Source organism: Antechinus flavipes, chromosome 4, assembly GCF_016432865.1.
Source record: "Antechinus flavipes isolate AdamAnt ecotype Samford, QLD, Australia chromosome 4, AdamAnt_v2, whole genome shotgun sequence".
NCBI lineage: Eukaryota > Metazoa > Chordata > Mammalia > Dasyuromorphia > Dasyuridae > Antechinus > Antechinus flavipes.
The window spans coordinates 216193899-216210235 of NC_067401.1; the positions used below are offsets into that span (position 1 = coordinate 216193899).

At 39.3% G+C, this 16337-nt stretch overlaps 1 protein-coding gene across 2 annotated transcripts in view; it reads left to right on the forward strand.

Annotated features, from left to right (window-relative positions):
• The window catches only part of TFAP2B (transcription factor AP-2 beta), a 29397-nt gene extending 25071 nt beyond the window's left edge, over positions 1-4326 (forward strand). For both annotated transcript variants that reach the window (XM_051997142.1, XM_051997143.1), the window contains one exon: positions 1816-4326. In XM_051997142.1, the coding sequence (XP_051853102.1) occupies positions 1816-2116 (301 nt within the window). In that variant the 3' untranslated portion in view covers positions 2117-4326. The remainder of the gene's footprint in view (positions 1-1815) is intronic.
• Positions 4327-16337: the final 12011 nt, after the last annotated feature.

Below are 16337 nucleotides of genomic sequence, written 5' to 3' on the forward strand. Positions count from 1 at the left end.
GGGTTACCAAGCCTGAGAAGATTGCCTTTATTTCTCTTTTTATGCAGCATTTCTGTGTTAATCTTCCTGATGCCTTGATGGTAGTGATGGTGGGGTATCTTAAATTTAAAACTGTACCTATTTTTCACTCACAATTGTGGAACAAAGGTTCTCTGAAAATTGGGATAAATGGAAGAAGAGAAGAGGGAGATCACTAATGTATTTTTATGTTCTTCAAAGTAAAGGGAAAATGTTGCAGAAGCAAGAACATTTTTCCTGGTCAGCCACTCTAGAGAGACAAGTCTTTAGTATAAATGTTATAATAGCAAAAAGCAAATTGCATTTTTGTACCTTCTTTATATCTCTCTTTCCTGCCTAATGTAGGTGAAGGTATTAATTTAAGTCTTCAGAGTGCTAAGATCTGAGGTTCTGATATAGGAGAGAGGCCTTACTTTCCTACTGTACCTTCAGCATTCTTTACTGGCAGATGAGGTATTTCCCATTGAAATATTAAAAGATATTTGTTTCTCCTGATAGAATGGCATCTCTGGAATTCTGTGCCCTTGTCCAACCAATCAAAAAAATAAATTTTTTTTTAACCTTCTGGAAATAGTATGAAATATACCTTTTTTTCAGGCTTAGTAGATATTAATTGTTGCTTCATTTTTTTTTTTCCTGTTAGACACTGGGTGGTGTACAGAAACCCTTTTCTCTTTTGCCTTTCATTCGCTCCAGTTTTCAAAACTGCAGTTATGATTGTAGAATCATAGCAAGCTATAAATAGTTATGCATACAATAATTCTAAGCTGGATTTTTTTCTTCTAATCATAAATATTTTGAGTGTTACACATTTTATATCCACTTATTCCCAACTTGTTCTCCTAAACTTCCATTCTTTGGGTTTTGAACTACTGCTACAATCCCTTATTTTCCTAAAAAGAACTGATTAGTACCTAAACTAGAAACAGTATAAAACATATTTTTAAAAAATTAGTAACCTCCCCTTTCCCACATCTCCAAGTAAACTTTTTTAAATGGCATCAGCATTCCTTCCTTCTCTGTTGGCATAAACAGTGACTGACCTGGAGGCAAACCAGCACCTTGGCATTTTGTAGAGTTGCAGTAAATGATATTATGCCTTAGTCAAACTTGTGAATGAAGAACTAAATGTGTAAAGGTCATTTGTTTTTGATGCGAAGGTGGTTAGAGAGGGAATAAAGTTGTGGGAAAGTGGTCTTGGAAAGAAAGAAGGTAGGCCAGAAATCTAAGTAGTATCACTTTCGAGGAACAGTGGGAAAGAAACTTGGATTTTGAAAAAAAGAGGATCAACTTGAAACTCAGTTCTTTGTTGTATGATCTTGAACTTGTTACTCAAATTTTTTCATCCTCAGTTTCCTCATCAACAAAATGAGGGACTTGGATTAGATGTTCCTAAAAGTTGTTTCCAGTTATAAGTATTTGGGTGTGTTACATTTTTTAAAAAACCTTGAAAATAGTCTCAGGGTGATATGCAATTGTCCAGAGGTGGAGCTCATAGAGTCAAGATACAGAAAACAAAAAATTATAGAGAAAAGTCATAGAAGTAAAACAGTATTGAAATTATCTATCTTCCAGGCTGGGAATTTCTACTTCCATGCTTTCTTTTTCAACCACAGTTGCCTAGTAACAAGCAAGTGGAAGGAAAAACAATAGAATTATCTAAGTTGCCTTTATCATGGCTAGAAGTGTCACTGGGTTTGTTGAATTTTTCCTTTTTTGGTGACAATAAGGAGGAGGGGAGGAAAATGTTGATGGAGAGTATCATTTTTGCTGTTGTTCTTATTTCTTCCTGTATAGGCAACTGTGTAAAGAATTTACAGACCTGCTCGCCCAGGATAGGACACCTATTGGAAACAGTAGGCCCAGCCCCATTTTGGAACCCGGGATTCAGAGCTGCTTGACCCATTTCAGCCTCATCACCCATGGTTTTGGGGCTCCAGCTATCTGCGCTGCCCTCACAGCACTGCAGAACTACCTGACAGAGGCTCTCAAAGGCATGGACAAGATGTTTTTGAACAACAGCACCACTAACAGGCACACATCTGGGGAAGGACCAGGTAGTAAAACTGGAGACAAGGAGGAAAAACACAGAAAATGAATTTTTTTTAAAGAAAAGGGAAAATCTTTTAAATAAAAAAAGAAAAAAAAAGAAACATTTTAATTTTAGCTTTAAAATATTGGATTGGCTTTGGAAGAATTATATTAGGTAGAGCACACACACAAACAAAAGTTAACAAAAAAGAAAAAGAAAGAAAAATAACTTTAAATATCAGAGGCGCACAACGGAGCAACAATACTGGTTCTTGGTGTCTATTCAAGATACACTTGAAGACAACCTCTCGGATTTTCCACATCGGTTCTTTCGATCTTAGTAATGCTGATAATAATAATAATAAAAAAAAATCCTGATTTTTTTTTCTTTGGAAAAATAAACGTAAGACAAAATATGAGAAAACAGTAACTTATTGGAAGAAAATTCGGATAAACATTGGTGGTGTCAGTGCTTTGAAGTCTGGTTGACTGAGAGGCACGAACTGTTTTTAGACCATTCTTTCCCTTTGTCCTCCCTTCGAACTTCCCCCCTCTCTCATTCCCAATGCATTCGCTTTTCTTCTCCCTCATTTCTTCCTTATCTCTATTCCGAAAATCTTCTGGGATGAAATGCTTGTATCTGGGTCTTAGAAATTGTGTTTAAAACCTTTCATTTTCACTTGAAGCTTCGTTTTTAAGTTATTGATACAACTTCCCCTCCCATAACTTTGATGGTTAAGATTAGCAAAAATTGGGTGAGGAGGAGGAGGTTGATGGGGCAGGGAAGGGGAGGGCCACCAGTGCTAGAGAAGGTCTCTGTGATCTTTGGCTGGAAGTAGGGAAAGAGCCTGGGAATCTGGAAAATATGGACGAATAAGGTGTATTAGTCGTCTGCTTCAGCTTCCTCATTTCCTTAAAGAAGTGTTTCTATTTCCCAGCAATGCCAGCGTCTACACAGGAACCTCTCATTGGTTCTAATATTTGTGTGAGGTACCGGTTTTCAGAACTGTAGTAAAAGAAAACAAAACAAAAAAACGAATAAGTTAATTAGTATGTATTCCTTCGGAGGGGTATGTACCATTTCATTCTCTTCTGTTTTCCAAAGCTGTGCCCGCATGGTTTATGAGCTTCTTCAAAGAGGACTTGGGCTTTCTACACAATCTATAAGGTACAGAGACAAGCAAAGTTCTGATACTTTTTTAATCAAAGCCGGTGTTTCAGGATTCTGCAGGTGCACTTCTTTAAAGAAGCTCAAAGGGAATAATTTAGGAAGCACCCGATATATCGAGGTAGAAACGGCTGTCAAAATGGTTGTTGCTAACAGTGACCTGAGCCCTGGGATTCTATGCAGAGAGACCAAATTACAGGGGGGAAAGGGGAGGTTCTACAGGAAATTGGGGGAAGTTGAGAAAGGGAAAGGATCCCGTTATTCTTCGGTATTCTTCCTTCTAGTAGATTCCACCTCTCTAGAGGAAATTATTGAGATGGTCTGTAATTCTTTTTCTCTCCCCACGAAAAGCAGCGGGGGGAGGGGGAGAAGCAGGCACTTGTTTCTCTGCATTACTTGCTTTATGAATGAGGGTCTTTTTTTTTTTTTCCCAGGCTTGCACTGGTTTTGGCATATAGATGGTAAAATAATGCAAAGTGAAAGGAGATGTGTTTCAGCTTTGATTTTTGCCGTCTGGATACATTTTGACTATTCCCAGTGGGTAGAATTTTACGCATTTAAGATCTCATACTTATGGCAGAACAGCTACTTTCTCTGTCTTATTTCAAGCATTATCTTGAAATAAGATATAGAATCCAGGCACACCCAAAAAGCAGAGTGAAGAAAATGCCCGTGGGGGGTATGTCTCAGAATTCAGGGTAAACACACATGCATGCACTTTCCTAAGCAAGGCCAAGGAGAACATACTCGTGCAATTTTATTATTCTATTATGCACTTCCCCTCATTTTCCTCTCCACCTTACAGTACTTCTCTAAGATAAAAATCCAAATGCTATTGGCCTTGAGTTTTGACTTCTGAATATTTACAGTAGGCTGCATACACATTAATGCTGAGTTATTTGCTCATACACCCCTCCCCCACATACACACACCTTCTAATGCTCTCCCTCACCTCCTATGCAGCATCCCTTAGCTAGGTGCCTCTCAAACAGTCAAAGCGGCATCTCCTTAGGATACAAAATGATTGGCATTTTCATTTCACGAGGGCGCATGGCTTCAAGGACATTTCTTCCTGGTTTTCCTCTTAGCCTTTCAGAAGCAAACTTAATGGGTTAAAAATTTACAAATATATATATATATACATATATATACACATATATGTATATATACACACATATGTATATATGTGTGTGTGTGTATATACATATATAGAGTTGCGCTGGAAGAGTTCCACTCAGTAGGCCCATGGCGCTTGTATCTCGAGAAAGCCAAGGCCTAGGATAAACGTTATAAAGGCATATGGAGGTCCAGCCTTATTATTCCAGGAGCTAAGACGCATCTTTGGTCAGACAGTAAAAGCAAGCTAAAGCAGATGTGTTCTGATTACTCTTAGCCCGGATAAACTGCACTGAAAAACCGTCATCTCCTTTCCTTGCAGGACAACCTGTCCCACGTGCGTGACGTGAGGGAAACGTAATGGACACGCATTGCACTTACTGCCCAGTACTGCCCTTTGAAAGCGTGTCTCCGATTCTGGCCGGGTTCTGTTGAGGAAATAGAATCAGGTCGAGCTCGCCCTCCCCACTTTCACCCTAAGGGCTAAACCGGACTGAAAACCCAAATCTCTCTCAACTAGGTAACAGGCCGAAGAGCATCACAGGTTATAAAGGGGAATAGGGCTCCTGGGTCCTTTTGAGTCCCGTTCGGACGAGATGTCCACAATAGGAGCATCCTCCTTGAGGTCTAGTTTGTATATATTGAGAAATGGGGTAACTTCCTCATAGATTACGTCGCTCCACTTCTCCTTCCCTCCCCCCCCCCTCCCCGCTCACCCTCGCAAAAAAAAAAAAAAAAAAAAAAAAAAAAAAAACACAGATTAGCGAGCTCTTATGTGAAAGCAAACATAGATTGTCTGACACACACACACACACACACACACACACACACACCAAAATGTGTCATATATGACAACCCATTCGTTAGCCCATCGTTGTAATATTTGTATGTCCTCCCTCAAAAAAAAAAAAAAAGAAAAGAAAAAAGAAAAGAAAAGAAAAGAAAGAAATCATTTCTTCGACTATTTGACAAGCTCCAGAAGGTGTCTTCTTCCACCCTCTCTAAGAAAACCCAAATTTCCATCTCCCTCCATCTCCACCCTTTTGCATTTAGGCACACTTCTTGCTGGCCAGACAACTCTGACGGTATTTGATAATTGAGTTATTAAAAGATTTGGTTTCCGTGGGCCCATAAATCAATAAACAGTGGGATTAACGTAAAAGTTTGACTTTTAACTCAGGGGAAACATTTAAGGCAAGCCCCTTTTAGCTTTGTTTTTAAACCAAACAGGTGGGTCACGGCAGGGTTTTGGTTTTTTCACCTCTCTTCCTTCTTTGCTCCCTTCCTCTTTCCTTCCCTTCTTCACTTCCTTCATTTCTCCTTCCCTTCATTTCCTCCTTTTCTTCCTTCCTACCTCCCTCCTTCCCTCCCACTCCCTCTTTTCTTTTCCCCCATCCTGTCTGTCTCTATGTCTCTCTACTTCTGTCTGTCTCTCTTTATCTCCGTCTCTCTCTCTGTCTCCCTCTCCCTCCCCCCCCCCCTTTTCGTAACTTCCTTCTTTCTCTTTTTAAACAGACTCACTCAGTATGGACACGTTCAATTATTTTCTTTGGTATTCTCATTCCATCTCATCCTACCCCCCAATCCAAAATCGAAATTAAAAAAAGACTTGGGGCAACAAAGTCACAAAACTTTCTGACAATTCTTTGGAAGGGGCTAAAGTTAATATTCTTGAGTTTTATCCAATATTCATGCAACAAGTCTTTGTGGAAGACCTGCTATGGAAGTATCAGGAACTAAGCTGGAACCCCTGATCAATCAATGACTTCAACATTAGATTGCTACCTAAAAAGTAACCCTTTTCTAAACCTCCTAAATCTTTTTCTTCTATGCCTCCTTTTATTCTGCGCCTCCCCACTCTTTCACCTTTGCCCTGAGAAATTTATTTCTTCCTTTCTGGTTTCCACCTCCCCAATTTCCTTACATCCACAGAAAGAACCTATGAAGGATTTTGAACACCTTGTTTTATTTGTTTTTTTCTTAAGAAACAGATTTGTCTTCACTTGTTAGGTCATATCCTCTACAGATTTGGTGAAATGAAAAAAGGAAAGTCCGAATTTACTTAGGGACTGTTGCCTCCCTTTATGGAAGGCTCAAAGAAAAAGAGTAGTGCTTCTTAATCACACACACACACATATATATCTATATAATTTTTTTTGTGAATGTCATCACATCAGAAACTTTGTAAATTTTAATATATTCCGTGAAAAGATAATACACTAAACCAAAATCTGATGTTCCTCCACAGTCTAAATAACGTTTTCCCTTGTGTGCCAGTATATGCCGAACTATCTGAAAATAATAAAAAAAAAATTAAAAATTTTTAAAAGGATGAAATGAATACTATTCATCTTTATATGCCAAAATATGCTCCTTTCTTGGATTTGTCTTATTCACTATGAATCTGACCATACTCGAGAAATATCAGTTTACTGACTCTTTATGAGAAGAAACCTGAAAGGGTAATGATGTTAAGTTTGTATATATTTATTTATGCTTAATTTAATGGGAATGTGTAAATATGGCGAGCAAGTAGTTTGGGATTATTTATCTGTGAATCTATACCTCTGTGAATGGGTGGAAAAAACCGCTTGACTCTAGATAGTATCCTATCTGAAATCTTCTGTTCTTTATAGACAAGCTGTTACGGTAATGGGTAGAAATTGGTTTATTGTCCAGTGTTGATCTGATTTACATAAATAAAAAAAAAGATTGTTGTGTTTTGGTTGTGTTTTTATCTTCAGTTTCTTGAATGTGAGTACTGCTTCATTCTGCAGACAGATAAAGTATAGCTAAGAAATTTTTGCTGTTTCTTTTCCCACCCTATCGTATGGGGATTGGAAACCCAGGAAATGTTTTCATTACAAAAGAAATACAATAAATGTTGCTTATCAGAAATACTGGCACTTTTTCTCTCACTAGGAAGTGTTTATAATTTTTTATTCCAAATTGATACCCCTCTCTCCTATTTCTAAGCAGATTTACAATAAAATTCATATTAACTGTATCTTTTGGTTTATTTTTGCCTTTTGAAGGAGGTGTCAAATCCTCTCTCCCCCTCATGTCGCCATTAAAAAAGTGGGATTTTCTCTCTAAATATAGCTCTACACCCATAAGGGTTGGATCTCTGGATTCCTTTTTCCTGATCGGAGGTGGATTTGTGCTTGAGGTATGGTTGAAAATGGAGGAGGAAGGGTGAGAAATGGAGCAAAAGCAGGGGAGGGATGAAGGAGGGTTGGTTGCAATTTGTGGCCTTGGAGCTGAACAAAGTTAATTGGCCCATTTGGGATCCAAACCAAGACCTTGGTTTTAGCAAGTAGCCTCACGGTCCTGAACCAACTAAATAAAGACTCTGAACTCAAGATGAAAAGGCTTATATTAGGATAGAGAAAAGTAATCCACATTTTGGGGAAGACAAGTGCCATGTACTCAAGACTTTCGACACATCAAATACCTTTGACTACTTTTCTTCCTACAGCTAATAGCAAGCCTGTTTATTCAACAACTATTAAATGACTACTATGTGAAATGTATTCATAGTCAATCGAGCACCAGGAAGATTGGGTACCTTCCTCTGTGTCAGAGAAGCATTGGGAAAATAGCATCTTCAAATGGGAGGGCAAGCTCTTATCTAACTATACATATGAAGGTGAAGTCAAGTGAGGACAGTTACATCTCACAATATTGTGTAGAATCAATAAAAAAAAAGATTCCACTCTTTTTCTTTACAAAATGATTATTGTATCTTCTTGGTAATTATTTATGCAGTAAAATTATGTTTCTTCTTTTATCTAATCAAGAACAAAATCTGAGAGAGAAGGAGGAAAGGAAGAAAGAAGGAAGGAGTAAGGGAGGAAAAATGGGTGGAATGAAAGAAGAAAAGGAAGGAAGCAAGAAGGGGAAAAGGAAGAAAATAAAGAAGGGAGGGAGAGGAGGAAGATAGGAAGGAGAAAAGAGAGAGATGAAAATGAAGAGAGAAAAGAAAGGAAAGAGAGGTAAATGGGAAAGGTAGGAATGAAAAAGTAAAGCAAGGGGAGAAGGAGAGAAAAGGCTAGAGGAACAGTAGTAGAAAAAAAAAACAAGAAACAACAAAGGTTGACAGAGAAGAAGGAGAAGCATGAAAAAATGAATGAGGAAAGTAGGGAGAAATGGAGAAAGAAAGGAGAAAAGAGAGAAATGAAATAAAGAATTAGAAATGGAAGGAGAGGGGGAGGCAGGCAAGAAAAAACAGGAGTATGGGATTGAGAATATTGTAATTAAGGTATGCAGAAATCAAATTATTCAGGTGAATGGAAGAATCATATTTAGTTTCATTTTCATTTACCTTGGTAAGCAGTTTGTCACACTAGGAAGACAGGGTAATGACCACATTGTTTTTGTTTGGTTTTCCCTCATCTATTCACCCATCCTTTCATCTATCAGACAAAAATTTAATTAGTACCAACTATTAGGAAGTGGTTGTGCTTGGTGGTCTGGGGTAAGAATAATCAAACAGGTTCTTGAGGACAGCCTCAAGAAGTTTATAGTCTAGCAGGGATGGTAAGATATAAACACACACACACACACACACACAGAGAGAGAGAGAGAGAGAGAGAGAGAGAGAGAGAGAGAGAGAGAGAGAAAAGAAAGAGAGAGAGAGAGAGAGAGAGAGAGAGAGAGAGAGAGAGAGAGAGAGAGAGAGAGAGAGAAAGAGAGAGAGAGAGAGAGAGAGAGAGAGAGAGAGAGAGAGAGAGAGAGAGAGAGAGAACTATAAGATAAAAGAGAACCTGAATTTGAAATGCCGGATCTCAGCCTCAAGGCAACCTATTATCTAGTAGGCAAGGTTTCGGATATCTCAGACTTAGAAAAACTTGATGACAAAGGGAACCTCCAGCTCTTCAATGTTTCCCTGGTACAAAGAATCAGTCTACTCCGGAGGCAGTAAAGCGATGGACAACATCTGGAAGAGAAGAGGGCGAAGAGGATGGAGGCAAATAAAGCATGATGGGGGAGTGGGAGGGGGAGGAAAAGAGGAACATTTGAAGAAGGGTGGAAGAGAGATCTGGTGAATAACTCTCCAAACTAACCTGGGATGAGGAAGCTTCATGAACTAATAGCCATTCCCTGGAGATCCGAATCTATTGACATACATTAGTAGCAGGGGGAAAGAGATTTCTGCAACATAGTTAGGAATTAATGAAACAGCTAGGTGCAGAGCATTGCTGGTGATGGAGAATAGGTTGTCAGCCTCAGGGTGAGTGGCCTCTTTTGGCCAGATTTGTCTAGTGATATCTCTGCCCAGCTACCGCAAGACGATCTCCTTTTTGCCTGCTCTGTGTTCCCGCGGTGGTTAAAACCTTTTCCTACCATTAAGTCCAAGTTTTAATACGCTCACCCCCCAACCCATCTCCATTTTCCCAGATCCAGAATATCCGATACAAACACCAAGCCCTGATGAGTTTGAGTTTCTTATGCCAAGAAGCGCTTGCTTGAAAGGGTTAAGGGAAGTGTAGTACTGAAAAGAAGTCAAGAATGACTAGATAGACGGAATTCTTTTATGAATTGGGGCATCAGTGGAAAAGATTCACGATCTTCCTCAAACTCCCTGCAGCATCTATCACGTCTAGTGCTCAAGGAGAAAGTGCTCTCTTCTCCCTCCTGGACGCTGGCCCACCTTCGTCATTCGCGCACCGAGGATTCAAAGGAGAATAGCCTGTCATGTTTCAACCAGTGAAATTAAACGCGCCGTTCCCAAGTCCATTAATTTTAGCTTCTCATTAATCTATTTATAAGTGAGCCCGCGCTGGCTCTATAAATACGGTCCTATAAAATGCACCTCCCGCCCATAAATCTTCCCAGTTGTTTATTTACATGAAGTCCCCACACTTCCTAAAGATCCCTGGGTAAACTTCATTAAGGCACGCCGCCTGGGTCCGGGTGAGGAACGTGCGCTGCTGTCTTTCTCATCTTAGTGCGAGACTATCTGGGAAAGGAGTGGGAATGGGGAGGGGTCGAGGATCACCGCTCGTTTTTCCTTTTTCATTTTGTTTCCACGTTTCTGTCCCAAATTCAGTCTTCCTATTTTTCCATCACAAACTTCACATTGATTTATATAGTCATAAACAGCCTTCTCCTGGCTGCGGGCTTTTGCATAGCTTGGGGTGAGCACCCTTGCTTGCCGGCGTAGCAGCCGCTGTTTCTGTTCTAGAACTCATAAATAACTGCACGGGCTGCCCTTTGATTAGGTCAGTCAAATACATTCCTGCACCCCCTTTATTCGTTATCTACCGCTTGTTCCTGGTTGAGGTGTCTATCTCGTTCTAACTTACCCCATACTTCTCTAAGGGTATAGACTTAGGTCTAGATTGACCCCGTTGGATCACAGGTCTGTTTTCTTCTCAACACGCGTGTGATTCGCGTGCGTGCACTTGCCTCCGAGCGCTTTACAGCACACCAGCACAAGCGCACCACCTCCGAAAGCGAATTGTCCTCAGGAACGTGCGCGCGCGTGCGTACCCACGCACATGCACGCTGTACAATCAAGCAGAGGATACCAGGCTCCGGCGTCTTGCTCAGGCTCAGGCTCCCACGCATTGCTTGCTTGCCTCTTGGCTCTCGCTTGTGATCCGAAGCGAAGGTCTCTCTCTTTTTTCCCCGGCGTTTGATTAAACCTGCTGGGAGAAAACCCACTCGGCTTTTCTGGGGCCCGAGAGATGCTTTTCAGCCTGTTAAGTTCAGTACCTTTCTCATAATTGCCCCCAGTTGCTCAAGACAAACTCATCCCCATGAATAGTTTGTAGTCCCATTCGTGAGTACTTGGCTAAATTGCTCTGAGATTGACCTTAAGCTAGAAGTGACTTACTTGGGTAAGCTAACAATCACACCTGCTGCGGAGAGGATCCTGGGTCTTTTCAACAAGAGAAGAGGGGAAGCCAAGTATAGTCACCCTGAGAAATTTAGGAGCGCTTTGGTGATATGGGCAAAACTGACAAATACTTGTGGCTTAAGTAGTAAACATATTCCAAACCCATCCCCGAAGATAACTTCACAGCGTTCTAAGGACATTGCTGTCAGTTGTCATTAACAAGCTTCTTTGCTTATCAGGAAGGCTAGTAGGGATCTGAGAGGCAGATAACCGCCAAATGCGCTTTGGTAGGCTACATTTGTTGTTAAATGTCACAACAAAATGTCAGGGATGTTTCAGGAACGGTCAGGTTGGGTTGACACATGAGCCGTAGAGTATGAAAATTTGGGAAGCGAGAGAAAGAGCTTTCTCTTTAATGATAGCAGGGGTTAAGTGGTACCAGAAGAGCTGACCCAAATCCAATAGGGGTCTCCCTTTGGAAGCTTACACACGTATTCATCCAAGGCCACACTGGAACACATTGACAGAGCTCTCAAGTGCAGTTACAGTTGACGCAATCACTAGGCATGCAAAGTCTTCAAAGAAGCTGGTGATGACTTGTGAGGAATTCCTACTGTACTTCCTGACCTTGGTGGGAGGAAGAACAGCCTGTCCTTGGGGAATTGGACAATTCAGAGAACTTTAAAAAATAACTCAGCGTCAAGTTGTTAGCAAAAAAAAAAAAAAAAAAAAAAAATGACCTAACCCTAAAACTTACAGACCCAAGGGGGAAAAATGCATCAATTTGAATCAGGGAAAGAAACAAATGGAATAATGCTTCTAAGAAACTCAAATAGACACACTCAGCCATTTACCCTGTTCCCCCCTACCCCATTTCTCTAGATTACTACATTCTTCTAGATTACTTAAAACGTAATCATAAAACCAGATAACAGAAACCTCCAAAGAATTATTTCTGTGCAGGGTGGCTGCTGGTGGAGCATCAGTCAGTTCTGTGGTCTTAGCCAGCTGGAAAGACTTTGAGAACAGATAAGATAATATCACCCAAGAACCAAGCCAAGTTCAAGAGAGCATTCTCATGCTATGACAATGACCATCAGAGCATGATTTTTTTTTATTATAACTTTTTATTGACAGTACATATGCATGGGTAATTTTTTTACATTATCCCTTGCACTCACTTCTGTTCTGATTTTTAGAGGATGATTTTTTGTTTGTTTCCTCAACTTATTAAAAATTATCTATTGATGACTAGAAGGACTGTACTTTGCTAAAAATTAGGAAATGCCCTTGCCAACAACAGTATCTGAGCAAGATATATTGGTTAAACTTGATCATCCCCCTTAACCCCAGGGCATTAAATTTAGTCACTTATGCTCAGATGAATCTGGATAAACTAACCTTTCAGATAAAAATCAAGATTAATTTACCTGATCAATTATACCTGCTTTAGTAGTGTGGGTAACCAGTTTAGCCTAAGTATATGTAGAAAACAAAACAAATGGGGCCAGATTTCCATAGCTGCTGTTGTGATTTGTCCTTTGTTCTCGAAGAGGACCATGACATCAGGGAGGTGATGCCATGACACCCAAGTTAATTGGATACTCTTACCTGTGGGTGCTCTGTCTATAACTGAATTGAAGAATTCAAGTACCCCCCATTAGAAACTAGATCTAGAGCTGGAAGAGATGGCAGAGGACATTTAGTTTAACCCACTCATTTTACAAATGAAGAAACAGAGGTCCAGGGGAGTTAAGTGATATGCACAAGATTACCCATGTAGTAGGTATTAAAAACCAAATTTGAAAATCCAGGGCATTTTTTTATGCCATTGCTGCAATGAATTATTAATCTTGTGAATTAAGATCTTCTCTTTATCTGCTGTTGCCCCTCATACTAGGAAAAGAAAGAATTTGAATTCTTTTCATTGGACTAGTTCAATAAGATTTCATGAAATGTTCTTTAGTACCAAGATATCCAAGATCCTGGGGAGAGGTGGGGAGAAAAAGATTGCTTTTCGAATATGCATATTTCCTTTCCTTTTATGGGGAAGAAAAGAGGGGAGAGGTCTTGAAGAATCAGAAATCCATTCTAAGAATCCTAGAAAAGGAAAGAGGGTGGAGCATGAAGTTGTCCTCTCTTGGGAAAAAAAAAAAAAAAAGTTTAGCTGAATAGCCCTGTGCACTATTCATGTCAGGGATAATGACTCAAAACAAAGGGCTTAAGTAACCCAAATAAAGATTGGATCTCTTATCTACACCCTTTCTTTGATACTAAAACTTAAACTTGTGTGTTTTGGTGGTAAAAATTAGAGTGATAAAGATCAGTGGAGATTTCTTTGGGTGAGAAGGGACAGAATATATCTTTGTTATCTATTTATAAAAATACTCTTCATAATAAAACTGGAAGTGGGAAGATTAATAGTCACTGTGCCTTTTTGGCCTTTGATCTTTTAGAAATTGAAAAAAAAATTGCTTTGGTGTTTATGTATATTAAAGCCCCAGGTAATTAATATTGCTCTTTTCCTCTCCATCCCCTGTTAATCAGTGGATAAATTCTTAACCACCCTATCCCTGTTTGTTACCTTCTCATCAGTAATAGAAGATGGATTCTGACTCTTTGAAGCCTATTTCTACTCTGATTTATTTCCAAATCTTAGGAAAATGTATCTCTACTTGTCTCATCTGTGCTGTGAAGACTAACACTCTTATTCCCTTCCCCAGCTTCCTCCCCTTTCTTAATACAAATTTAGCAATCTGGAAGAGTGAAAGACCCACTCAGGCAAACTGTAAGACAGGTATAATAACCATTCCCTTCCCTTTAGATGAATGGGTTAAAATGCCTCCAAAGAGTATTCCATTCCAGGAATATTCAATTAGAGAAAGTATCCAAAACATTAAGAGATATATAGCTGAGGAGTACTTTGTCTAATGGCATTTTTATTCATGTCACACTTACCCTGCAGAGTTTTAGGTATGGAATTTTTTTTTTTTTGGGGGGGGGAGGAAAATAAAACTGGCTTCCATATAAATGGACGTGGTCACACATTTTGTATGTCACCATATTTGTTCATGTGTGTATATATGTATGCATTTACATATGTAGATATGCACATGATGGCTTATATACATACATGAGATACACACATACTTAAACACACAAATAATTTTAAATCTTTGCGTTGTTTTGAGGTAGAAAAATGGTATTGAATGGTTACATGTGTACCTGTATGTACAAGTGCATGCCTACATCAGACCATCAAAATCTCTGTTACAGAATAGGAGAAAAAATGAAGGACATTTGAGAATAACTGGTTTTTGTTTGTTTCTTTTTCTTTTTCTTTTTCTTTTTTAGTTTCCTCAAACTGGATGATAACTAGAAAGGAATCCTGGCTGAAGGTAAACTTTTGTGAAGCAAATGACTTTCTTGAAAAGTTCAGTACCTCTGAGGCAAATAGAAAGAGCAATTCTAATCCAGAGAATTGGAATTTAAATCTTGACTCTCTCAATGACTACTATGTGACCTTGTGCAAGTCATTTGACTTTTGTGCCTCAGTTTCCTCATCTGTAAAATAAACCACTTGATCTAGAAGACAGCTAAGATCCTTTCCAAATCTTTAAAACTTTATTACTGTCCACATATATGCATGTTACATTTATGCTGACATGTTTGAATATTCTCAATAGCAGCTGATTATATGGGCACACATGTAAGTTCGTTCTCTGTTCCTTTCTCTTAGTATTAAACATATATTTAAAACTTTGGGACATTGCTTCGCCCACATTTGACTTTTTTTTCCCTTCCATATGCTATTCACTAACCTCCGGAGTGATAACTAGGTTGAACTTCCTGCTCTCCCCCTTTTTGTTAATACCCCTGACCATCTTCCCCGACCCTCCCCCACTGTTTCCCCCCTCCCTCACATTCTGTCAAGCAATAGGCTGTAAAATAGTTATCCAGACCAGCAGACAGGCAAGTGCCTTTTGAGAGTAATTTCTGCCCCAAGCATTTAGCCTGGGGCAAAGCAAGCGTGCTCTCTAACTGATCAACCTGGATATTTCATTATTCATTAATTTACTGTTTAACCAAATCCCACTCATTATCAGAGGCAACGCTTGGCAGAGCCCAGCGAACAGTAGCAGTTGGTGTCAGGCGTGGAGAATTGGCCCATTTGATCCCAGGCTGTTTTATTATTCAACACCACTGACTGAGAAAAAGGTCCATGAATAATAAAGAGCCAAAGCGTGTTTGAACTGAGAAGCATGACACAGCCTTACAAAACAGCAGTTAGAAAATTAAAGGCGAGGTGGCCCAGGCTTTGCATTTTTTATCCTGGCTGTGGGCACAGACATTTAGATTTCCTACATTGTTTTCAATAATAATAATAATAATAATAATAATAATAATAATAAATCCTTAAGATGGGAGATACTTGTTTCAACTACTGGGACCCTTTTCAAAACTCACTCCTAAAGAACTTGGGACAAACTTACAAAGCTAGAAACAAACATGCCTCAAGAGAGGACCTGGAAAACCTACTTTCTAATCAGAGAACTGGAAAAGAGCTTTTGTGAACCTTCTCAGGCAAAGGAAATTCAGAGAAATTTTCTTCTCTGGCCCTCTTATCATCATTACTCTAGGAAGGTTTGTAAATTACTTACTTCATCAGGCTGATCAGATCCTTGCTGTATTTTTTACTGTCTAAATTGGTCCCTAGATAGGCCCTGGGTTTATAGGCACATATCTAGAACATAGGGAAATGCTTCATTTCCTATTGACATATGTACTAGCTAGACATATCTGGAAGGAAGATCAGAAATTCAGTACCACCTATGGATTTGGGAAATAAGGGACTGATAACTATAAGAAGAAAGGATATCCAGATACCTTCAAACAACATTATTTTAAAATTCTAGAGCCCAAGAAATATCTCCTCTAAGGTTTATTTGGTCATATGTGATTATCTATCTAGTTTACTCTGTCCAACTCTACATAATAACATTCAGCAAATATTTCAGGTGTCTCTTCTCACAGAAAATACAATATTGGGCTCTGGATGAAATGGATCATTTACATAATGTCTAATCTCTGCCCTCATGAAGCTTAAAAAGATTAGACAGTTAAGTAAAGAATGCAATAAGACATGATGATTCAATTCCA